This window comes from Juglans regia, chromosome 6, assembly GCF_001411555.2.
Source record: "Juglans regia cultivar Chandler chromosome 6, Walnut 2.0, whole genome shotgun sequence".
NCBI lineage: Eukaryota > Viridiplantae > Streptophyta > Magnoliopsida > Fagales > Juglandaceae > Juglans > Juglans regia.
In genome coordinates this window covers 37,118,877-37,145,281 of record NC_049906.1, presented here as the reverse complement: position 1 = coordinate 37,145,281, position 26,405 = coordinate 37,118,877, and the positions used below count along the sequence as shown (strand labels likewise).

Genomic DNA, 26,405 nt, shown 5'->3' with positions numbered 1-26,405 from the left:
ATTTGATTATCAATATATGGTGCAATTAATTTGCTTAGGGTCTTCATGATATCTATGATATTTTATGGGTCTTCATGATATCTATGATATTTTATACTCAATATTTTTCTAGGTATGGTTGATCAATTTTTCTAGGTATAGTTGATTAGTTAGGAATTTCTTTTTCTTTTTTGTTTGTTTGAAACAGAACATACATTCTTGTTATTACTCATTGGCCATCAGCCACTACAACAATTTTAGTACAAACATTCCTTGCATATCCAATGATTTGCATTTTTGTTGTTTTTTGTATGTTTTTTTAAGTTAGTATATGGCTCAACGGAGACCAAATTAAAGCTCAATGACATCTCTATTTTAGTAAATATATGCTGCATATAATATAATAAACCACATGTGCCAGCTGCATTATATATACAGATGTGGCATTTGGTCTAGTCTGCTGTGTTATCCATTAACATTTCAATGGCTGATTAAGATCTTCAGGTATACAGGGAGCATGATGCAACACCAACTTACTGGCTTAAGTTGGCTTAGTCATCTCTATGCTTCTTGGCTGTGTGAGCTAGAGTTTATCTCTTCTCCTGCTTTTAGTTTCAACCATTTGTTAGATTATACAAAATCTAGTTGATGATTTGTTGATCAATTAGAAAGTTGTGAAAAGAAGTGTTTTGCTTAGTGACCCCTAACCTCTGAATTATTGATACATACTTTTCTTTCAGATTTATTCACCTCACTTGGACTCACCTCCTCCACGATGGGTTCATCATGTTGCACACGGATTGCATCAGAATTAATTCAAGTTTTGTAATGGTTCACAGAGAAGACTGAATGAATACGCTTTTTATTTTGTGTGTCTTATAAATGACACCTCAGTGATGGTTTAGTACAATTTTTTATTTTATTTTATTTTTGTCTTTCGAACAATTATTAAGGACGAAATTTGTTTCATCTCAAAAAGAAATCCATTCGAACGGAAATGATCAATTTCGTCTCAAAAAATACTTTTTGAGATGAAATTAAAATTTCATCTCAAAAAACCTTTTGAGACGGACTTTTTGAGATAAATTAGAGATGAAAAAAATTAGTCTCAAAAGACTTTTAGAGACGAAACTGAAATATTTTGGTAAGAAATTTTTTTGTCTCTAAAGAGTGATTTTGTTGTAGTGACATATAGTACTTTAATTAATGTGATAGGTAAATTAGGTAGGCACCATATTTTATTTATTTTATGAATCTGAAATCGAACATGCATGGAGGTCGGCAGGTCGTAGACATGATTTCAGAGCAAAAAATATCAATTAATTATAACTCTTTTATAATTGTTTTATAATATTATATTAAATAGTGGGTAGTTTTGTATAATTGAGTTCATCTTTAATAAAATGATATGATTGTACTGACCGATTATAAAATGAGTTGTAAAATAATTACAAATAATCCATTTATATAAACATTGTAAGTAATTTTATATAATATCAATCACTTTAAATGAAAAACTACTTAAAATTAGGGGTGTTCAACCGGATCCGGATCCGGATATCCGGCCATAACCGGATCCGGATCCGGGTGCTAAAATCCGGGCGGATAACCGCCCGGATTAATCCGGATTTAATCCGGGCGGATAACCGGATTCAATCCGGATAACCGGATTAATCCGGATTTAATCCGGATCCGGGTAATAACCGGATTTAATCCAGGTTTAATTTTTTATTTTTTTTAAAAAAGAGTTTAAAACTTAAAAAAATGTTTTTATAGCACTTGGTTTTTTTTTAAAAAAAAATTCTGTTAATAAATTCACAAACAAAATCAATAAAAATACAAAATAAATAATATTGTTGTTACATCACAATGCAAAACATAAATTTACAAAAAACAAAATAAATAATAATAATACATCACAACTAATTAACTAAAATATAAATTTACAAAGAACAAAAGAAATAATAATACATCACAACTAATTAAACAAAAACATAAATTTACAAAGAACAAAAAAAAAAAATAATACATCACAACTAATTAAACTAAAACATAAATTTATAAAGAACAAAAGAAATAAATTTACAAAGATCAAAATTTATTAGTCTTCACATCTTGAAACTCCAAACAACATGATCTTGAAACATAAACAACATGATCTTCTACTCTCTCTTTCATCTCCTTGAGAGACTGTTGGAATTCTGGATTTCTGCAATCAATAGAATGACAATTACTGTAATCTCCCAAACTAAACATCAACCACATTTTAAAGAAGACAGTACAAACAAAATGGTGATGCAAGGAAAAAAAAAAAAACTAGTTTTCTTTAGCTTCAAAATAGGCAGTTCCTACAGATGCCCTATTATAAAAATTAGTTCAAAATTAGCTTACTATATATGCAGTTTCTTTTATTGAATTAGCTGTCTAGTCCCTGCAGTAGATAACAGTTGTAATCATCAATATCATTTGCCATCCATGATATTTTCATACATGTACAAATAAATGAAAATGTAGAGGACTACACAAATTACTACAGTTACATGTACAAGGGACTACGGCCTTTTATTATCAACTGCATCACAAGACACACCTTCAATAGTCTAACTAGATTCATTCTCACCTTGCAACAAAGCAACAGAAAACAAATCAATGCAACATGGACCCAACACATAACTACACAGGCAAGCAATAGAACAAAGTTCAATATTTTCCTTGCTGTTCTTTCTTCCCCTGTTTTATTCTCCTCACTGAAATTATTATAATGTTCCCTCTACAAAAAGAGCCAACATAATTGAATATTTTAAACTCTCTAAGCTTATGGATATTTATGGATATTTGGATTACTCTCTAGATGTATCCAAGTGTCTTTGTAACACTTGGTGGATACATAAGAAAAAATTGGTGTATGTCCCTAAATAATAAGCAAGGTAAAAAATAAAACAGATATTATGGCAGCAACAAGTGAATATATGCAGGCATTATGTATAAAATGAGCTGCTATGGGAACCAAATGCACATAATGCCACAAATGCTTTTGGCATTCTCTCTTGCTCATAGACATGACGTTTGCAGATCATCAAACACAATCTATCCACTGCATATTTTCATGTTCTTCAGTGGTGAAATCAGTTTTTGACAGATCTCATAGCCTTATTTCTCAAGTTTTAGAGGCCCAAAAGGTAGTAGAAACATTGCACTTTCATTTATGGATATTGTTAAGTTTCAAAACGACAAATTTACGCAAAAAGTGCAGACCTAAAGGAAATGAATTGATCTGTGGCACAACAAATCCACCGTCCAACACCAAGGTTTAGCCAATATTCGATTTTCTTTTTTATTAAAAGCACGGCTGATGAAAAAGGGTTTAAGAATATTAAATCTAAAAAATCTTGAGAATGCATATTTAGAGATTAAAATATTAATTTAAAAATTAGAAGAAAATACCTATAATATATGATGAACACTGATCAGATCATAAATTATAACAATTTAAGAAAAGGAAAAATAGTTGAAAATTTTCCAAACTCAAGTTGCTCGATGAGGATATATAGTCATTAAGATTAATAAACAAAAAAAAAATGATCAGATGGGCATATTTAGAGATTAATTTTATATATAAAAAATATATATAAAGATGTAAACAAAATGTAAACAAAAAATGAACGAGAAAAAAAAAGAAAGGAAAGGAGTAGAAAAAATTTACCAAACTCAAGCTGCTGAACGAGGATAGTCATCCCGAATCAAAACAAAACCACACAACCTCAACAAAACGAAAGAAAAAGGCTGAAAACCTAACACATGTTATGAAGAGTTTGAGTTGTAGTTGCATTGTGAGTTTGATAAATGGCCGGAGAGTCCAAAGAAAACCCTAAGTATAAATAAAGGTACCTTAAGAGCTTAGAGAGAGAGAGAGCCTTCGATGGTAGCTTCCGCGTGTCTCACCCAGATGTGCGAAGCTTCTCACTTCGAAGCTTGGAGAAGACGAGAGCTGCAAACCTAAGCGAGAGAGAAGCGGATTCGAGAACGGGGGAGAAGCGGATTCGAGAAAGAAAGAGATGCGATTTTTTCATTTTAAAGGACCCGGTTACGGATAACCGGGTCACATAATCGGATCCGGAATATTTTAACCGCCCGGGTGTAATCCGGGCGGATAACCGCCCGGATGCACCCGGATTTCCAGGTTTCGGACCGGATCCGGAAAAAAATGGGACCGGTTGAACACCCTTACTTAAAATATACCACATTAACAAACATGAAAAAATAAGAATAAAAAATAAAAAAATTAGAATGCATTCATGATTTTAAGTCACCAAAAATTATATCACTATAACCATGTAGTTGTATTCATGGAATGCGTCTATGTCATCTAAGAAAAAATTTATTTATCTATTTATTTATTATATTCTTATAATTTCATCATTTAATATTAAATGATAAGTTTACAAATAAAATATAATAAATAATTTTTAATTATCTAATATAATATTATAAAATAATAAAAAACAGTAATCATCATTTAATATTTTATATCCACCCACCTTCAGCTGCAATATTATAATGATCTATATCTACGTGACAAGAGCTTTTATTTCATTAATCGATGACTATAGACCGTCTCAATCACCATTGAAGGCTCTATATCATGACGCATGATCTGTAGTTGAAGTCATTCATATCTACGTCTACACGACGTGTCAGACGAGAAAAATACTGCATGCATGCCTTTGGATCGTGATCAATTGCATTCCACGTACGTACGGTCTGGCTCATAAATTCTTGGCGACGTGGCGTGCATAAGATGGAATAACCAAAAAATTTATTTTAAAGTGATGTAATTACAAACAGATTAAATAAAAATAAATATATAAATTAACGTCTCGTTTGATTGATAGATTCAATTGAAATTAATTCAGTTCAATATAATTTTAAGTTAAATCTAATATTTAAAAATCAAGCTCTTTAATTATTAAACTCATTTTAATTCAAAATCTTTTTATATGTAAAACTTACAACTTTTTTCAATTCAATATTTTTTTTACATGCGAGACTCATAACTTTTTTCAATTTCTTATAAATATATATAAATTCATCTTAATATTTAAACACATTTAAACTCATCTTATGTGAATCTTATAAAACTCACTTTATCATCTCAACTCACTACTATTTATAAGAAACTCAACTCAATTCAACTCAATATCTAAATACAACCTAAGTTAAACCGTATTATCTATGTTCAGACCATATATAGTAGTTTAGGATCATGGCCGAAGTAGTTATATATGATCTGTGTATTAACAGCTATTATTTATTGCTTTTCTAAGAATTTTGATAATTGTGAGAATGCCTTCGATTGGTTCATTTTGTTGTCTAGTTGATGCAATCATGGGTGCTGGTCCCTAGACAGCTCGGTTCAATATTTTTAAAGATAGATCATGAATTATATTATTGGACCGAAATTATTATTAATGGACCAATACTGTGGGAAACCCAATAAAGGTTATTGGATAATTATGTTGGATTCTTGGTCTTTCTTGAGTTCAATAATTATGTTAAAGCACATTTAATATTTATGGGCAAAGAGAGCCCTACCAAAATCTGATATTTTGGGCTTCATCACTTCATCCAGTAAAATGTTGCTACCTTTCAAGTCTCAGTGAATAATTGTCATTCTTGAGTATTCTTGGAGATATGTCAATGCAATCCAATTGATACCGTCTGATTTGGTCTATGTTTAATGCAATTAGGAACAAGTCAGTAATACAATTATCATGGGGCTAATGAGGATTAACATGCTAAAAAAAATCACAAATTTGCAAAGACACCATGTGCCACTGTTCCGTTGAAATTGCCTTTGTTCCGCTTAAGCTTAGAGGTGTTTGGCAAAAGTGTCATCGCTATGGATAACAGACTTGCAGCCTTCTATGCAATGATGCAAAATCTCATATGATGCATTTAACATTTTCTATTTACTCTCATTGAAGTCAGGAAATATCAAACCCCAAAGAGGTAGAAGTCCAAGCTTTTGTTTGGCATGTACTCGTAGATCAGCTTTTGTTCATCTCTTTCAATGCAAAATCCCAAAACTCGCACCAGATGTACTCGTATAACCTCATTCCTGAACTCCTCAAACCCTTGAGTAGATAGATGTCTTTGAAAGTTTTTTTAGAGCTATTTCTTGCCCATTTGGTAATACACCCTGACAAAATAAAAGGATACCCATCATAGTATCTGTCACTCGATAAAATACTTCTTAAATATCTTATTGATAGTGGTGGAGCAATGCCACAACATCAATGCTACTCCTGCTGAAAAATATTATTCAATGGGAATGATTTAGATAGATAGACTCATCTTTCTCCTAATTTACTCTTGTAAAAGTCGAAGCTCCTCTAATGATGTTGCTGGAAAAATGCTACGACATGAACTCTTTTTTTTTTTTTTTTGTTGCTTAACCACAATCTGAACACTGACAAAGTTTACCTTGTAAACGGGACCATAACCTCCCTCTCCAAGTTTATTTTCAATTGAAAGTTGGTCAGTAGCTGCCTCAATGTCTCTTAAACTAAAGACTAGCTTGCAGATTAGGAACATTGCTGTTGAAGTCTCCTCCAGCCTCTCTATGATTGACTTTGGACCCTGTATCTTAAGATGTAACAACCATTCCTATATTTAAAAAAGAAAACGAAACACAGGAAAATGGTGGTTAATTAATAATTAATCCTTATAATTCTAGATGGTGATTACATGTGGGAAAAGAAAAATTACCTTTTGATCTGTGCATTCTTATTGTTAAGTAACAGACTACAAGGCCTAGTAGAACAATGCTAGCAGTTGTCAAAATGATCACTAATAATCGCCTCTCGGACGGTCGATTGTTTTCTTCCTCTTGAGCTGATCATGTGATTCATTAAGTTAATGAGAGAGCAATCATTAAAATTAAACAAATATTTTTATACAGTTGAACAGAGGAGGCCATTTCAATCTTTCTTCTTGAGAATTTTGGGCCTTTTAAATTCATTTAGCCAAGATGATAATTCAATTCATATTCTGAATTCTGAATTTGTTTAAAATGCAGGCAACTGGATTAACGTCCCACTAGTATTATGCAGATCAGGAAGAATCAAATAGATAAAGTGAGTGCAACATCTCATACCTGCTCGAGAAAGCTCCCAATTGTCATCATATGGGACTTGCCACACAAAGTAACCAAGTAGCTTCATCTCCTTGACAAAAGAAACCTTAATTTTGACAACTTCAACATCATCAAAGCCAATCCAGGTCGATCCAACTATGCAGTATTGCACTACGTATGTAGCATTATACATTACAGTAGCTCCATATCTCTGAATGTAGCCCTTGATGTCCTTATAGTTCATGGATCCATCATCTGTAATGGCTGGACCTGTAGCAGGTGTGCCTATAGCACTGTAGTTGGGATTCTTTAACGTCCAGGCATAACCGTAGAAAGGCAAACCCAGAACCAACTGGCTTGCAGACAAGCCTCTACCAATCCATGCGCCAATGCCATAATCTGTGTTAAATTGACTTGATGGATCATACAAGGCTGCATGAGCACCCGTAATTTCTGACCACTCAGGCATATAGTAGTCGTAAGCCATGACATGCACCCAGTTCAAGTAGCTCCTGATTGAGTCCACAAGGAAAGAAGCACTTTCTACATCTGGGGAGTATTGAACTGCAGCAGTCAAGATCAATTCTTGCTGGCTAGAGTTCTTTGCCTCAGAATTCACGGAATCTTGCCACTCCTGAAAGAGTAATCCCATATTGGTCATGTCTGAGCTTGTATTTGCTGAAACCCAACAAAGGTCTAGGCCTTGGAAGCCGTAAAGCCTCGCTATCCTTATCGAAGAGTCGATGAAAGATTTTCTGTAAGATTCATTGGTAACCATCCTAGCTTCATGATCAAATCGATCCTAGCGCACATTCATGTATTTTCTCACTTCATTGCGCATAAATTATGTTCACATTCTTCTTGGTCTTCATGGATAGAAATGAAACCTACTAATCAAAGTCTGATATATAAGTACTCTATAATATTACAACAAATGTCCTGGTGCAATGGACATGAGGGTCAGTCCCGCAGCTAGGCATAGTTGGATAGGGCTTTGATTAGCACTGAGTTCCACTCTAAATTTCCTTCGGCCCATTATGAGTATCTGGTGAGGAAAACTTTGGACCACTACCCCATGGTGATTAATTTTGCGAGAATGGAGGAATTGAATGGTCCACACCCTTTCAGGTTTCAGAATATGTGGGTATCTCAGACAAATTTCTTTTCTTGTGTGAGAGAGGTTTGGATGTCTCCTGTGCGCTTGAGGGGTCTTTGGAAGCTTGCCGAAAAATTAAAGAAAACAAAAATGGCTCTGCGGGCTTGGAATAAGTCCCTTTTTTGGAAGGGTGGATTCTCACATTCGGGCTCTGGAGGAACGAGTGGAAACTTTGGAACATCAACTTCAGGCAGGTTACTCTGAAGATGTGGAAGTGGATTTTCTTGTGTCCAAAATTGAGCTTGAAGTCTGGGAGGGTAGAGAAGAAACAAGGTTGGCTCAAATTGCCAAGAAACAATGGTTACTTGAAGGGGATCAAAATAGCAAGTTCTATCATGCAGTTGTTAATCAAAGAAGATCCAAAACTGTGATATCTCAAATGAAGCTAGATGATGGTCGTGTTTTGGGGAATTTGGAAGAGGTTCATCTGGGTGTTGTTGAGTATTTAATGGAGTTTCTTACTGGGAGTCCAATATTGGATCAGGCGAATCTTACACCTTTGTTGAGTTGTGGCATTTCGATGGCAGAGAATAACGCTCTTTGTATGGCTCCCTCAAAGGAAGAGATAAAAAAAGCTCTCACTTCCATTCCAAGATACAGTAATCCTGGCCCTGATGGTTTCGATTAGGTTTTTTTCATTGCCTAATGGGATATTGTTAAAGCTGACATTGTTGAGGCGTCAACAGATTTCTTTCAATGTGCGCCTTTGCCCAGGTATTTTTCTTCCTCTTATATTGTCTTAATTCGTAAAGTGCAGCATCCTACTAGTTTTGATAAATTCCATCCGATTAGTCTTTGTTTGGTGGCTTATAAAATTTTCACCAAGATCATAGTCAAAAGGTTGACGCGGCTTCTTCCAAATTTGATTTCTATGGAACAAGGTGCATTTGTACCTGGAAGGAGCATTTTTGAAAATATTACCCTCGCCCAAGAAATGGTTCATTCTCTCCACAGGAAGACTTGTGGGGGAAATGTTATAGTAAAAATTCATATGGCTAAGGCCTATGATCGGGTGGATTGGGCGTTCCTTTTGAGGGTTTTGGAGTGTTTTGGTTTCTCTGCTAATTTTTGCAAATTGGTGGGGGAGAGTATCCAGTCACCTTGGTTTTCGGTGATGATGCATGGGACTTATAAAGATTTTTTTAAACCTTCTCGTGGTTTGCGTCAGGGAGATTCTCTATCTCCTTATTTGTTTATTTTAATGGAGGAGGTGTTGACTAGGCTTTTGCGAAAAAATTTCGATGAGGGTCGAATTAAAATTTTTTACCACCCTATGGGTGCTCCTATTATTTCTCACTTATTATATGCTGATGACCTTTCGGTATTTATGAATGGCAGTAAGAGTTCGGTGAAAAGGCTTATGGACACTTTGGGGACTTATGAGCATTGGTCTGGTCAAGTTATGAGCAAAGAAAAATCAGCTTTCTTTCCTTCGAAGTTGATTAATGTTTTGAGGGAGCGTAGCCTGGTGAGAGCTACTGGTTTTAAGGTTGGTCAGTTCCCTTTATCTTATTTGGGGATTCCTTTGGTTTCTGGTAGAGTTACGGCTCGCATTCTTGAACCTCTTGTGAAAAAAATTCGAAAGAAAGTGGCTAGTTGGAAGTTCAACTTACTCTTGCAAGGGGGGCGTCTTATTTTATTGTGTCGTGTTTTATCTTCTATGGCGATCCATATTCTCGCCTAGATCTAAATGGAGAGCTTGGAGTAAGATTTGCAAACCCACTAGTAAGGGAGACTTGGGCATTAGAGATTTAAAAGAGGTCTAACGTGCGCTTCATATGAAAATGGCTTGTCGTCACCTTTTGGTGGACAATTTATGGTCGTCCTTTTTTCGTGCGAAGTATATTAGGAGGAAACATGTGTCTACCGCTAGTCCAAAGGGATCAAACTTCTGGAGGGATATGATTTATGTCTTACCCAAGGTTTGTGATAATGCTAAAGCGTTGGTTCGAGGCGAAAATTCTTCTTTCTGGTATGATCTCTGGCTAGCTTCTGGGCCTCTCTCGGATATGGTGGATATTGACCATAATCAATATCTTAAAATTCAGGATTGTAGGCTGAATAATAATTGGGATTTTGATTTGCTAGTTGATTTGGTTGGTAAGAACAGGGTTGCTATCATTGGTTCTAATATTGTGGCTGGTAAGGAGGGGGAGGATATCTTTATTTGGAAGCCTAATACCGACAGTAATTTTTCTTCTTCTAGTGCTTGGGAGATAATTCGGGTTAAGGGTGAGTCAGTTCCTTGGATGGATTGGATATGGCATAATAGTATTCCTAAGAAGATTTCTATTTGTACTTGGAAAGTGAGATTTAAATGCTTTGTCGTTGATGTTCGAGTGCAAAACTGGGGGATTGCTTTAGCTTCTAGTTGTGACTACTGCAAGAGAAAATAATGTGAAACTTTAGATCATGTGCTTTGCCCTGAGGATCTGGCCAGACAAGTTTGGGAGATTGCTAGTACAGCTTTCGGAGTTTCTTGTATGCAGACTGCTACTTGGTGGGCTCGTGTTTCGTCTTGGTTTGCTTGTGCTAAAAAATCGTCAATTAAAGGGTTTTTGATTGATTTGGTGCCATGTCTGATTACGTGGAAACTCTGGCATAGCAGGTGTAAGGTTAGGATGGAAGGAAAACCTCAAAGTGCCCAAAATGTGTGGGTTGCTGTTAAGTTCTGGCTTCATAGGCTAGCGGGAGACATAAGCAAGACAGAGACTTTGTCTCTGGCTGAGGAGCAGTTTCTATCGTCTCCTAACCTGAAGGTAGTGCCATTTTTGGTTAGGAGCCATAAGCTGGTGACCTGGCAGAAACCACTTAAGAGGTGGTTTAAGTTAAATTGTGATGGTAGTTGTCGTGGTAACCCGAGGAATAGTGGTGGAAGTGGTGTGATCCGAGATGAGACGGGGAGAGTTAAGGGAGCTTTCTCGACTTGCTTTGGGATTGGCACCAATAATGAAGCAGAAGTCAAGGCAGTTAGAGAAGGTATTGCTCTTTGTAAAATGCTTAACTTGGTTAACATTATTTTTCAGAGTGACTCCAAGCTGGTCATGAATTGGCCCTGCAGCGGAAAGTGCACTGGTTGGTATTTATGGGATTTTTGTGAGGAAATGCTAAAAGATCTTGTGGGGCTTAATGTTCTAGTTCTACATCAATTTCGTGAGGGTAATCAAGTTGCAGATCTTCTGGCCCATCAGGGTGAAGAGGGGCATAATATTTGTTATGAGGATGAGCGGCATTTACCACGTGTTTTGAAGGGTATCATTCGGCTCGACAAAGTAGGTCTTCCTTGTATTCGTCTCTAGCCTTTTTTACATGTTTGATGCCCTTTTAGTTTCATTTGAATGTTTGTGCGTACTAACTTTGTTTTGCAGGTTGTTTAGGTTTTTATGTCTTTGCAATATATTTTTTGGAGTTTCCTTGGTCTTGTTTTGCATGTTGCAGGTTGTTTAGGTCTTTTATGTCTTTGTAGTGTAATTTTTTATGCTTGGGTTGGGGTTTTTTTTTTATATATATTTGTAACCCTCAGGTATCAGGTGTTGTAACTATGGTTTTCCTCCGCTATAAGTGAGGGTAATCAATAAACTTGGGATATCGTCATCTTTAAAAAAAATAAATAAATTGATGGTTTTTCTTTTTAATTATTAGCATGTTTAATGTGTAAATAAATAATTTTATTTTTTTACTTTTTGTTAAAAAATTATATTTTTTGTTCTTAAAGACTTGAACATTTATATTTTATTTAAAAAATTATAGTTGATAAAATGTGTTAGGCACGTAATAGAGTAGCCATTGTATTTCATAACATGAGGAGATTCCTCTTATTTTTCCAACCGGAGGGATGCCGGATCCCTGTATTCCTCTCAGACCAAATTGACCGGACCTAGCTTGTTAGCTTGAGAATCTTTCTTCGAATATCGGACCAAATTATTTGACACGTCAGTACTAATGCGGGAATTAAATTAAATAGGAACATATATAAACTCATTACTCACGTGCACCAAAGGAACTACTAATTACATGCATGTTCTTATAATAATTATGAGAAACAAATTAATGGGAAACGATCAAATTGGTAATTAAGATTGAGTTTTCTCTTTTTTGTTTTCTTAATTTTATTTATTGTCTATGGTGCATTTGACTCTGACGACTGATCATGGATCGAATTTGTTTTGCATGAAGTTGATAATTAATATTAAAGCCATTCGAATGAAATAAACGGCCGGCTGTATGTAGCTAGCTAGCTAGGTATGAATATTAAAATCAAGTAGCTATACAAATTATGGTGTAGTAATTATAATGAGAAATGCTTACTGGTATTTAATTGAAAAATCAAAAAATTGAATTAAAAAAATGGTTTAAAAAAATCGAATTAAAAATACTTAGAAATTTCTTATAAAACTCATAAATGTATTTCAGATTATCTTTAATAAAATCTTGATACTTCTAACTTAAAAGTTTGATACCAAAAAGTTTCAGAAGACTAAAATACATACATTTCCTAAAACCAAATATTATTAACTAACATATATATATATATATATATATATATATATATATATTATTTTTCTCTCTTAGCTCTTATTCCCTCACGAACCTCTTTCTTGCTAGATCTTCTGTTTTTGTTTTTTGTTTTATATCTTCATTAATTATGTTAGATGTGGGCAAACTCATAATAGTACAAAAGGAAGTACTTCCTTTTATAATACACAACATTCATTTATCGTACAGGCCATAAAAATGACCTTATTGGGGATAATACACGCTTCTTATATACTATTACACACAATTAACACGCGCGGCATATATAGCCATTGGCCTTATTGTTGATGATACAAGCGTCTATGTTACATATAATTGTAACAGAACATCTGTATATCTGATATCATTGGCCTTCATATTATAATACAAACACACCATATATAATATATTGCTGGCCATGCTGTTGATTATTCTTCACAATACTTGCGGCCATTACTGATTAGCCCCAGCCGGCGGATCGCATGCGTTCTTGGCTACGCGGACAAGAAAATTAAGCAAAGTTCATTAGAAAATAGAAAATAGAAAATAAAAAGAAAAGAGAGGTAGCGTATAAATATATATATATATATATATATATATATATTCATGCGAAACAGTAGTACTAGAAAATTCAAGCAATATGTCATGGAATTTGGCAGCTTATAATTGCGATCAAGATATGTAAGATACGATCGATATTGAATTCATGCAGCTAATTATTAATTAATTACCTGCACGAGAAAGAGTCCAATTGTCGTCGTCGAAGCCCACATTCCATGCAAAATAACCGCCCAAATTAGCCTTAACCGCTTTCTTAACCTTTTCAGAGATGCTCCTTTCATCATCATAACCAATCCAACTCCTCTTATCGTTATGCGAGTAGGTAGCAACATATATCCCATCCGTAACGGGAATGGTGTAATTACCCCTCGCTAGAGTCTCCTGGATAGTTTTGTAGGATAAGGGGAGTTTATTTCCTGGATGAGCCGGTGCAAAGAATCCACGGTTATTCGAGTTCTGACCTAGAATCCATTCATAGCCATAAAATGGAAGGGCGAGGAGTAATTGATTTGTCGCAACTCGATTATTTATCCAGTTTTGAATTCCTTTCTCTCCGCACCTGTCTTGCAGATCTTCAGATCGAGTACGCCAAGCATGAACCGGTCCAGTCTCCCCCGAAGAGTTGGAGGCCGGAGTATAGAAGTCAATGGCCAGCACGTTGATCCAGTCCAAGTTGTCTTTAATAGCCTGAATGGGATAATTGAAATTAGAGCGTCTAATGACCGGGTGGTGAAAGACAGCCGCAGTTAGAAGCAACCGGTCTTTCCTTGTATTGTTGTGATCTTCATCGATGGCAGCACGCCATTCATTCAGGAATGAGTCAAGGTCGGCATCGTCGTCGGACGAGGAGGGGTACAGCCAGCAGAGGTCGAGGCCATGAAAATCGTAATTCCTGGCTAGGGCTATGGAGTCTTGTATGAATTTTGCACGCTTATTTTGATCTCCCACCACTAGAGATAATATCTTAGCTGGAGAGGGGCCTTCACCACCGATGGATAAAAGAGTCTTCACGTTTGGGGATCCTCTTTGAACGGTTTCGGTGAACTTTTGGAATTGTACCTTGTAATCCTTAGGAAAGGTGACCCCGCCATCAGCAGGGCGGACCTCGGCAAAGCCAGCATAAAGATGTGTGAAGAGTGTGGACTCTATTGCTGCTACCGGCAGGGAACTTCGCGAAGACCAGTATCCGGCTTTCACAAGGCCACCACTAGAAGCCATTCGATCGAAGAAAGCTGAAGCAGGTGTAGTTACGTACTTGTATTTGTGGTGGTACGAGTAGTTGTAGTTGCTAGCTACGCATGCGTGCGTATTTATAGCCTTTTCAAACCCACATAGAAACGAGGCATATTAAATTCAGAAATCCTAAAGTCTATATTTTCAACTGGGCATTCGATTGGACTTTTTATTTATTTAATAAATAAAAAATATTTTTTAATAATACTGTAAAAAAAAATTTAAAAAAAATTTAAAATATTAATAATGATGTGATGACGTGACGTAATGCTTCCACGTGTGCATGACGTGGATTAGAAGAATTTTAAGGCGTTAATATTGACATTTTGAATTTGAAATTAGTTTAGAAAAGTTATACTCATTATCTCACATCATTTTTTATATTTTTATATCTTATTTTTTACTAAGTATTTAGTATATAAATGGTGAATAGAAAATTATAATTAATTTAAAAAGAATAAAATTAAAAATGTTTGAAATAAATATAATTTATAATATGTAAAAATGATGATAAACTGTAAAACCCATTAAACTAGGAGGGCTTACTAAATAAATAAATAAATATAATTTTACTTTATCACTTTACCATGCGATCGAGGACGTTCACTTTTTGAAAAGAAGCAAGGAGGTACAGTTGGATCTCATTTTTACCGCGTGATTGATGTGTCGTCTTATTTATCGATCACAGAATCTAAAATTGTTGATTCATTTTTAAATTTATGCTTTTGTAAGAGAGAATGAGAGAAGAGTACGAAAAAAAATTAAGGAGACAGGAAAAAAAAGATACAGAAGTCGCTTTTCATGGGTTTTGAAATTATATATATGCTCCAATATTATATTCGAAATAATTAACAATATGTTGGAGTCAATTTTTTTCTCTTAAGAAAGAAAATTACAGATTATTAATTTAGATAATTGAGACCAAGCAAAAGAATAAGACTTACTTTGGATAGTGAGATGAATTGAAATTGTTTGTAAATAATAGTAAGATTATTAAGTTGAAATGAGATGAGATGCATGTTTTTTAAAATTTTGTGTGTTTGGATTTAGAAGTGAGATGAAATAGTTTTAACTTTTTGAAGATTTGATAAATGTGGGTCCCACCAATTATTGTATAGTGTTTGTAATGATTTTGACTAATATTATTTTATAAATTACCTACCCAAATTTCATTTTTTATAATATATTTCATAATAATATTATATGATGAAAACATTTTTATAAAATTAAATTATTTTTATAAAACATCAAATAAATATATTTTTATTTACAAAATAATTAAATAATTAAAAAGATATTTACAGAATACTTTTTATAAAAACTATTTTGCTTAAAATCATTTTACATTTTCGGTAACTAATGATCATTTTGCCCAGCTTTTGAACTTATTTTTATGCAAACACCGTATACCATTGATGATTGAAAATTACTCGGCATAGAGCAAAGAAAATGTTTTGTCTATATATCTATTTTATAGTCTGTCTCATATAAAATCACTTTATTTTATAATTTTATTATTATAAAAATTACGTATGGACCAATCATATATTGAAATAAACATCTGTATAGACCTTGTAAAATTAGAGATGTTAATTTGTAAAGAAATGTGCTACAAACTTTCCCGTGCATGTAAATAAGTAATCTATCGTGAGATCGATTAAAAATATATATTTAGAATTATATTTTGTTTATAATGATTTTGTTTTATTTATAAATATATTTATAACTAATAGTAATTAATAAACTACCAACCCAAAAAGATAAATGGTGCCCTTAGACAATGTTGTTCGCTCAAGTGTGGCTTGAGCGAGATTCACACAGATGGTGAGCTCGAGCCTTTGTTCGAGTGTGACTCGAGTGAATATTCAATTTTTGTTTGACTCTTTTTATTTTTAAAACCACAAATACGACTAGACACATATGTTTTTCTTTTCAATGTATTTTCAATGTGTAGATAATTTTCATGACATGCTAAATAATGGTTATTTGTTAATTATTTCAAATAATTTGCATAACGAATTATCTAAAACTACACCAAAGAAAAAGATAATAAAACTAAGCCCTTGCACCCACACTAAAATAAAATTTTTATTTTTGATATATTATCAAAATTAGATGTGAAATATTATATAAATTTCAATAGATTCGAAATGTACTTGTGAAATGGTAATAAACTTGAAGAATCAAACTACACCCTTACACCCACAATATTTATTGCATACATGTCATCATGAACGATTTACCATTCAATGAACACCCATATCTAACCATATAGAAATGACATTATCATCCCCAATTGTATATGCAGAAATGACATTTTCATAGCAGAAATGTATTTACGGCAACATGAAATCGCCAAAAATACTTTTTTGCGGCGAAACTTACCCACTGGAAATACTTCATAAGGGCGATAATTTTAAATCGCTAAGAAAAAAAATAAGTTATTTGCGGCGATTTATTATGTTTTTGTGACGATGCATATCGCCGGAAATAGTAGTTCTCAGCGATTCTAAAGGTAAACCGAAAGGCCATTTCTGTCGATTTTTTGAACATTTTCGGCAGACTAAAATCGCCGAAAATAGTAATTTTTTGTGACGATTTTTTTCTATCGCCGAAATTGATCAAAAATGGCTTTAGGATTTCGGCGAACCTGCAGCGATTTATAAATCGCCATAAATGATCAAATGCAGCGATTCTGACATGTATTTGCGACGATTTTGAGTGTTGGAAAAGGCCAGATTTCTTGTAGTGTCAGGATAAGGTGGTGAAGTTGCGGCGTCACTAACCGCACGACCACTTGGATTGAGCCACGCGATTCTCCAATGCTCGAACAAGAAGTCGTTTGGAGCCGTCGTTCTAATAAAATTGTGTAATGTAAAAAATGCGGTGATCAGGAGCCATTGCCGCCCAACTGAATACTTAGGCATGTTTCTTAAAAGTTTAAATCGTGATTTCAAAACGCCAAATGTGCGTTCTATTATATTACGAATGGATGAATGTCGGTAATTAAAATAGTCCTTATACCCTCTAAATCTCCGTTGACTTTGATGGTCACTCCTTTGATATATTTCTTTGGGATATGGTGGCATAAATCATCGAGTACATTGAAACGCCAAATCCACTAGATAATAATAACATGTTAACCCATTTCAACCAAAAAATCAGTTACTTACCAACCATTCCCAGAAATATAACAAAGCACATATGAAGACAAACAATTAAATATTAGTTACGTTATATATATGTCTACCAATGGTTTTTCTTTTTTGCAGAATATGGCTCATCTTTTGATAACCAGGAAATAAGGAAAAGAAGGAACCCATGACACTTTTCGGATAGGCAGTAGAACTGTTATGGCCGAAGGCAAAGTTTATATCAATGCATTCGATGAGCTAATATGGGAGGAGAAGAGTCTTAGGTTCGTCTTTATTTCAAGAGGCTAGACCAACATCTGCACACTAAAGGGTAGGATATACCCCTCCGTAGTCCGAGAGTTTTACATGGAGATGTCCTCCATGCCTCGGGATGCATCATCTCAAGTCGTGACTGTACGTGGTGTTCATTTAGAGGTTTTAGCGGATTACGGATGTCATCATCGAGCTACTTAGGATTCGTTGCATATTTGGGGCATCGACTACAGTGGATTCTCAGGCTGAGGATGCAGCAGATGTAGGCACATTTGCATCATCTATTGGCCCAATCGAGTTTATGGCTAGAGATGTAGACCAGTCGGAGGGTAAGGGGGCTGATCAGCCTGAGGATGACAACCGTGATAAGGATTTCTTCATCCTCACTGGAAGATACCGCACACCATTCGAGAAGAAAAACACATTCTCCCAGACGTTGCCTCTACCAGTTTTCCACATGCATGTTGCATCTTATAGTTGCGACAAACATAGATCTTGTGGTGCATAAGGCAACCTTCAGTTGGAATAGCAAACAGTTCCTCATAGGAGTTGCACATAGAGAGTCCATCGACTTGCCACTGCGAATATTTGAGAGGATTCGTTAGAAGGAGAGCATCATCTCCACTGACAACCTCCCATATGGGGTGATCATTACTTGACTAGTACCGAGACGGAGAGTGTCACCCCAAACGTATGAGCGGTTGACTGAGCAGATGAACTCCCTCGACATGGCCTCACATCTTCGGAGCATTGGATAAGGAAGGGGGCGTCCTCGGCATGAGCCTCAGCTTACACCAGATCTTGTTCCTCCGAGTCTCCGACCCAGTTTGGGGCCGATGTTGCTCCACATAGTGGGAGTACTAGACAGCAGCCAATGGGTACATCAGTAGGGGATGAACCCCCTCGACATGGCCTCACATCTTCGGAGAATGACTGAGTCAGCCATTCACGAAATCTTGAAAATCACGTATCATGGTTCTAAGTGGCGAAATGCCACCATAGAAATGAAGTATACACTTCAAGAAACTTTTCTACGGTGACCATTTGACCAATGGCAACCCGTGGTGACCAAAAAATAGAGTTGAAAATCTGGCCACCACTAACTTCGTTTTGGAACAATTTCCTACTAAATCTTAAATAAAAAAAATATGTAAGAGGATAAAAGAGGGATGCCTACTTTTTGGTGATGGTAGTGGCGGGGTTTGACGGCGGCGGCGATGGTTTAGTGGCGGTGTGCAAACGGTTGAAGAAGAAGAACGGTGAAAATGAAGTTTCTCCGTTAGATTTGGGACTTATATACACGAAACGTTCGAACGTCATTTTTAGTAACGTTCCAACGTGGAAGGAAACGTTGGAACATGAGAAAATATATGTTCAAACATTTCTCGATTGAATTTCCAGAAATATATTAATAATATATTCTATTATTAATATATGTTATATATTATAATGTATACCATGACATATAGCATACTATATATAATATTATATTATAATATATATAGTATAGTATAGCAGATATATATAGTATATAGTATATTATATACTATATCTATAATTAATGTTGACACATTTAGTATTTATCTAAAAGTTTTCATATACTAAACTTAGTATAGGCTTAATATAGATGCATGATAAAGTGGTTTCAAAAATAGTCCAGATCATTTAATGCTACCAACCCACCTTCAGCTGCATGATAATGACCTGAATGATGCATTCTGTTTATGCAGCGCATCATAAGGTAATAATTAAAACAACAAGCACTTAAAATTAGATATGAAGAGTACTATTACTCTTGTTATTAAAAGAACATTCTATTTTAAAAAATGATAGAATTATTATTCTCTTACTATCTATTTATTACTCTTTTTATATTTAATTTTTTTAAAAGAAAATTATTTTATTTAATGGTTAAGGAATAGACTATTAGTAAAATTATATATATATATTTTTAATTTTTTTCTTAACGATTAAGAATGCTAAAAAATACTTAAAAGAAAATGATAAAAAAAAATTTCAAATACATATAAGTAGTAAATAGATAGTAATAGGGTAATGAGTAATTTTACATACAACCGTAAAATGCGTAAACGCAACATAATTGCTTTGAAAATGAGTGAGGTCCATTATTAAAAAATTAACTTTTTTCAGGTAGGTCCCATGTTTTATTCACTTTTTTCAAAGCAATTATGTGACGATTGCACAATTCACGATTACAAATATATTTTCTCTAAGGTAATAATCCTATCACTACCCTTCTTTTTTAAATCACCGAAATTATATCACTAAAGCGGTTTAAAGGTATTAATTTAAAAAAATATAAAAGATACTTGAGTAATTAAATAGAAGATGTTTGGGACACGAGATAAATTCATTGGGTTTGTACTAGGGCTGAGCAAAAATCTGACAATCTGACTCTGCTCCGACTCCGACAAGTCGGAATCGGAGTCGAAGTTTTTTCCCTATTGGAAATCGGAGTCAGAGTCAGAGTCATTGAAGAACTGACTCCAACTCTGCTCCGATCCGCCTCCGACACTCCGCCTCCGCCTCTACCTCCGACTTGGCCCTCCGACTCCGCCTCCGATTTTATACATATTTTATAAAAATATGTGTTTTTCTACATATTAATCACTTAAATTTTATACTACTATATCTTATATATATAATTAGTTATACTCAATAATATATTAGTTAAATAATATATTTATACTATAATATATAGACTAAATTGACTAATAAATAATAATAATTTAGTATATGACTATATGTAAATATCATACTATTACAAATTTACAATATTACTACCATGTTACACGTAAGTTGTAAAATGTACAAGTATAATAACATGTAATACTAATGTATATATAATATACTATAAACACTGAGATGCATAATAACATCAACATGTAATACTAATGGATAAACACTAATCTATAAATTTAGAATAACATATAATACTAATGTATAATAACTAAAGTATTATTCATATAAATTTTATATAACAATATCTTGTATTAATTATATTTTTTGACTTAATAAATTCTCAACATATTCCTTTTGATAAATATATTAGTAATACTAATATACATTAGTATATTAATTAGAATTATGGTCTAATACTAATACTATTAGTAATCCACTTTAAGTCTATATATAAATTACTATGTAAATTACTATATAAATCACTATAGTATTAATTACTAATACTATATTACTATATGATACTATTAACTAAAGTGATATACTAGTATTAGTATACTAATACTATCAGTGATATAGTTAGTATAGTGATTTATACTAATAGTATTATATAGTTATACTAAATTAAAATCACTATAACAAATACTAATATATAGTTATGCTAATCACTATAACTAATACTAATACTAATATAGACTATAATTATAACTTATAGTATTATACCTATACTAAACCACTATAACTTATACTAATATAGTTATACTAAATCACCATAACTAATACTAATATTTATACTAATTCTATTATAGACTATAGTTATAACTTATAGTATTATACCTATACTAAATCACTATAACTTATACTAATATAGTTATGCTAAATCACTATAACTAATACTAATGTAGTTATAGTAATCACTATAACTATATATAGTATTAATATCACTATTAGTATAATATATAGTATTAATAATAACTAATACTAATATAACTATTAGTATAACTAATATCACTACTAGTATAACTAATACTAATACTAATATACTAATACTATTAGTGTATTACTAATATTTATATATATTAATATATATATATCAAGTATAAGAGATTAGAGATTAGAGATTTAATATATATAATATTAAATCACTAACATACTAATAGTATGATACTATAGTATTAGTAATTATACTATAAGATATAGTAATAGACTAATAGTATATTATAGTAATACTATATTATATATAAAATAGTAATACTATTTTTTGAATCTTCGTTTCATATATGGTGCCTTTTGTTTTTAATATTCATATATAATATATATATATTTATATATCATATATTAGACTTTACCGATCATTAACGTACGTTTGGCATTTGCTTAGGATTTGAAGTAGTAGTCTGTGTATTAAAAACCATTAATGATTTACGAAGATTTTTGATAATTGTGGGGAATGCCTTAATTCGATTGGTTCATTTTGCTGTCTAGTCCGTGCATGCATGCATGTGTACTGGTCCCTAGACAGCTGGGTTGAAACTTACAGCTAGCTCATCCACGCATCAACACGGATAGCTATATATTAATAAAATTTAATAATGATATATAGCTAGTTAATTTTAACATAATCCATATCAATCGATCTTGGATTAGATACATCATGTATATTGTTCAGCCTATAGTGCAGGGGACGTGACTATTTATTCAAAATCCATCCATGGATTAATTAATCACAATGCATGCATCGCGTGGCTGATGAGGCTCTAGATCATGATTCGTTAACTCTAAATACTATTGACATAAAACCCACAACATCTTACAATTAAATCGTTTCTGGAATTAAGATCTAGTAGGTTGCTAATTAATTAATTTTGTCATAGAACTATATATTGGGACACGAGACCTTATATCCATATATGGGGTTTGTACGCCGGCATGAAGCAATATTTTATTACTGTTCATGCATTGTTCCTAAATAGTAAATAAATAAAAATATGAACCATGAATTAACAATAACGAAACGAAATTATATACTCTGTGCAAACCCCTTATAAACATGACCAGAGAATCTACCCGTAGTGCTCTTATTACACATTACCCCTTAAAGAAATGAAGCTGTATGGAGCAGCTTTTCTTTATCCAGACTCACCCTTATGTTTCGTTTCTTTTCTTTTCTAAGTTCTCTTCCACATTCATAATTTAGATCTAATGTTTCTCTTACGCCAAGAGTTTGATGGTCTGATAGCATATGACCCGGTCCTCAAAATGGAAAACTTGGGTTTAAAACTCTCCTCCCCCAACCCGTTGTATACAAATAAAAATAAAAATTCTCTTATGCTATTATTTTTTTTTATTGCACCTCATGTGTGAATGATACCTAGGAAATCAAACAGTTAATAAATCCATGGCAAATCCTTAACGTGCAAATTAGAGCCCAAATCATGATCAACAAGAGGCCGGTTATCCATTATCTTAGGATTGTGATCAATAAATAATTAGTTGGTTACCCAAGATTGGTTTTACCAAACTCGAGTTTTACTCAATTAATATATTAATCATTAAAATTATAGATAAAGTTAGAATATATAATACAAAGAATTTATTAGGTCAAAATTAAAAATATAGTTCGTAAACAAGCTCAGTTTGTATAAAAAAAATGGCTGTTCCTAAATATAAAATATAAGTTGACAATAAACTCGAACTCGGACTCAATTCTTATTCATATAAGAATTAATTAATGAATAAGTCTTAAGTATATTTCGCTTAAATTCAAACTTGTTCCTAGTCTTGCTATATATCTCAATACATAGAGTAGTCGCCATCATTCACGTGATGCACACTTTGTGGCACTGTCGAACCATGAATACAACAGCCACGGATTATTCATGCCTCTATAATTAATGTCGACAAATTTGGTATCTTTCTAAAAGTTTTCTTATACTAAAATCAGTATAGGCTTAATATAGATACATGATAAAGTGGTTTAAAAAATAGTCCAGATCATTTAATGCTACCAACACATGCCTTCAGCTGCATGGTAATGATCTACTTCGATTGAGTTTGTCATGTTGTCTACTTCGTGCATTTAATTTGTAACTTTCCCATTTGAAGCTGATCTTCCTACCTTCAACCTGAACCATATATATTAATGTCTATTAATGTTTTAATATTATTGATGGGGGATTGATATTGATTATCATCCACAGTAGTCATTCTTTTTTTGTAGCGTATTATAAGGTAATAATTAAAACAATTTCAACTTAAAATAAGGTATATTGAAGAGTAGCATTACTCTTACTACTCAAAATAACATTCTTTTTTAAATCACCGAAATTATATCACTAAAGCAGTTTAAAGGTATTCATTTAAAAAAATATAAAAGATAATTGAGTAATTAAATAAAAGATGTTTGGGACCATCCTCAATTCTATCCTTTCTCTTGGACTGTTCACTGTGTCGCGCCGTGTACGTCTTTGAACTGGTATTCTTTATCAAATCCTTTGTAATCCTCCTTTGCCCTAGCATGCATGACTAGCTAACGTTTTGTCCTCTGGACCGCGCCCACCCCTTACAGCAACCCGTCCTTCATCTCTTTCCTGCTTGGGCAAATAATCTTCATGAGTCTATTTCTCTCTGCCTTTCACCCCTTTCTCTCTACAACCAGATCTCATCAAGATTATCTCTAGGTCTTAGTTGGTCATCTCTCTTTCGCGGGTCCAAAGCATCATCCGTTTCTAGCTTTCGGCGGCTGGTGCTTTCCCGGTGGCCATGCAAGATTACTTCTTTGTTGCCTCCATGGCCCCTCTTCAGATATTCCTCATCTTTCCTTCTCTTGCTATGGCAATCAAATTCATCGGGTTTGTATGAATCTTGTGCCTCAAGTTTTTTGCCGTCTTGGGACAGCCATCTCTCTGGCTTGAATTCTAGGCAATCTTGACCCCAAATGTACTCCATCCGTCCAATTGCATATATGGAAAAGTCTATCACATGAATATTGTCTGTGTATTAATTGCATATATGTGAAGTAATATTTGTCTGTGTATTAAAAACCATTAGTCCTTATAAAAAAAAAAACCATTATTTGTTGGGAATGCCTTCGATTGCATGCTTCATTTTGTTGTCTAGTCCGTCCATGCATCACTGCATGCGCCATCATGAGGCTGATGTGATCATGATTCGTTAACGTCTCTAGCTAAGTACGTACTACTGACGTACATAAAACGTCCCACGATTTTTTCTTGAGATTTGTAATATTGACATGACAAATCTAATTTTCAAACTAAAAATTTCAATACTACTGCTTGATTGAAGCCATCTAGCTGGAGATCAACTAGTTTAGGCAAATTAAGCAGTATACATATATCGATCTGCTTAATTGCTATGAAACGTACGTACGTACTCGCTGCGAGGAACTAAAAGCAACTTAGGAAAAAAAAAAAAAAAACAACTGTAAGACATGAACAATTAGTTTCTTTAAATGTATATTATTTATAAAGTCTTTCCAAGTCTTTTTTGGTTCACTTAGGAAAAGTCTTTGATCTAAGTCTACAACTACGTATCGTGTCTATGTTCAGATCATATAATATATTATATATATATATATATATTATAGACATTAACGATTATAAATTAACGTACGCGGCATTATAAGTAGTTTAGGATGTGAGCGAGCTAGTTATCTGTTAATTAATTTTGTTGTCTAGTCCGTGCATGCATGCATGGGTACTAGTCCCTATCTAGAGTCCTATAGCTAGACAACTTGGTTGAGACTTACAAGTACTCATCGACGCATCAACACTGAACACACACACACACACACACATATATATATATATATAATATAGTGATATCGATCGGTCATGATCACACAATGACAAATTCTGAATTAATTAATTATCAAAAATACTCACAAACTAGTAAATTATTTATAGTCGTTCTCAACTCTATTGATGGGAAATTTTATCGTGTTTAGGCTCGGTAGTGTACATGGAAGTTCTGTCACAAGGCTGCTCAAGGGGAGTTTTGGTTAAGTGAAGTGAAGTGATGAGTTGAAGAGGAACTGAAGTGATTGTCGGGAGCAGTGAAGAAGGGTCGTGGGCTGGTCGTGGGTCATGGGCTTTAACACGCTTGGGCTTAATAAAGAAAAGGGCAATTAATAAATGGGTCTTAGGATTGTGTCATTGGGCCGTAGCCATAATATTGGATCTGCTAAGTCTAATTATCATTTTATTAGTTGTATTTTTTATTTTAGTAGTATTTTACTTAAAATTTCCTATTGGCTGGGAGCCATGCATCTAGTGGAGAAGCGTCTGCATGGGTTGGTTATAGTCCGTAGCAGAGGGCTGTTAGAGGTCATCAGAATATTTCCAATTGCTCTTTCGTGTTTTCATGGAGGTGCTCCCCTCGAAGAGATCAGTTGTGTTCTTACCTGTGACATTAATTCTATAACTTTCCAAGTATCCTATCAATTTCTCTCTCTTTTCCACCTTAATTTCTACACTTTATCTGGGTTTATTACAAGTTCTTTGGGGGTTTTAGTACCCACAATCAGTTTTTAAAGTGTTTGGTTTTAATATTTGTTATAGCCCTAAAAAACATATTCATCTACTATAAATAAGATGCTTTATATTAGTAAAATTTAATAATGCATGCTTGATAGCTAGTTTTAACATAATCCACATTGGTTTTGGATTAAGATACATATATGTGCATGCATGATTGTCCA

General features: G+C 33.7%; 2 protein-coding genes across 2 annotated transcripts; both read right to left on the bottom strand.

Annotated features, from left to right (window-relative positions):
* Positions 1–5,784: 5,784 nt before the first annotated feature.
* LOC109012974 (class V chitinase-like) lies at positions 5,785–7,892 on the bottom strand. The gene is made up of 4 exons (XM_035690815.1): positions 7,136–7,892; positions 6,788–6,873; positions 6,463–6,645; positions 5,785–5,901 (listed from the first exon to the last, which is right to left on the bottom strand). The coding sequence occupies exons 1-4, from the start codon at positions 7,890–7,892 to the stop codon at positions 5,785–5,787; spliced, it is 1,143 nt and encodes a 380-aa protein (XP_035546708.1).
* Positions 7,893–12,937: 5,045 nt separating this feature from the next.
* Positions 12,938–14,623, bottom strand: LOC109012920 (class V chitinase-like). The gene is made up of 2 exons (XM_018994823.1): positions 13,517–14,623; positions 12,938–13,279 (listed from the first exon to the last, which is right to left on the bottom strand). The coding sequence occupies exons 1-2, from the start codon at positions 14,562–14,564 to the stop codon at positions 13,239–13,241; spliced, it is 1,089 nt and encodes a 362-aa protein (XP_018850368.1). The 5' UTR covers positions 14,565–14,623; the 3' UTR covers positions 12,938–13,238.
* Positions 14,624–26,405: the final 11,782 nt, after the last annotated feature.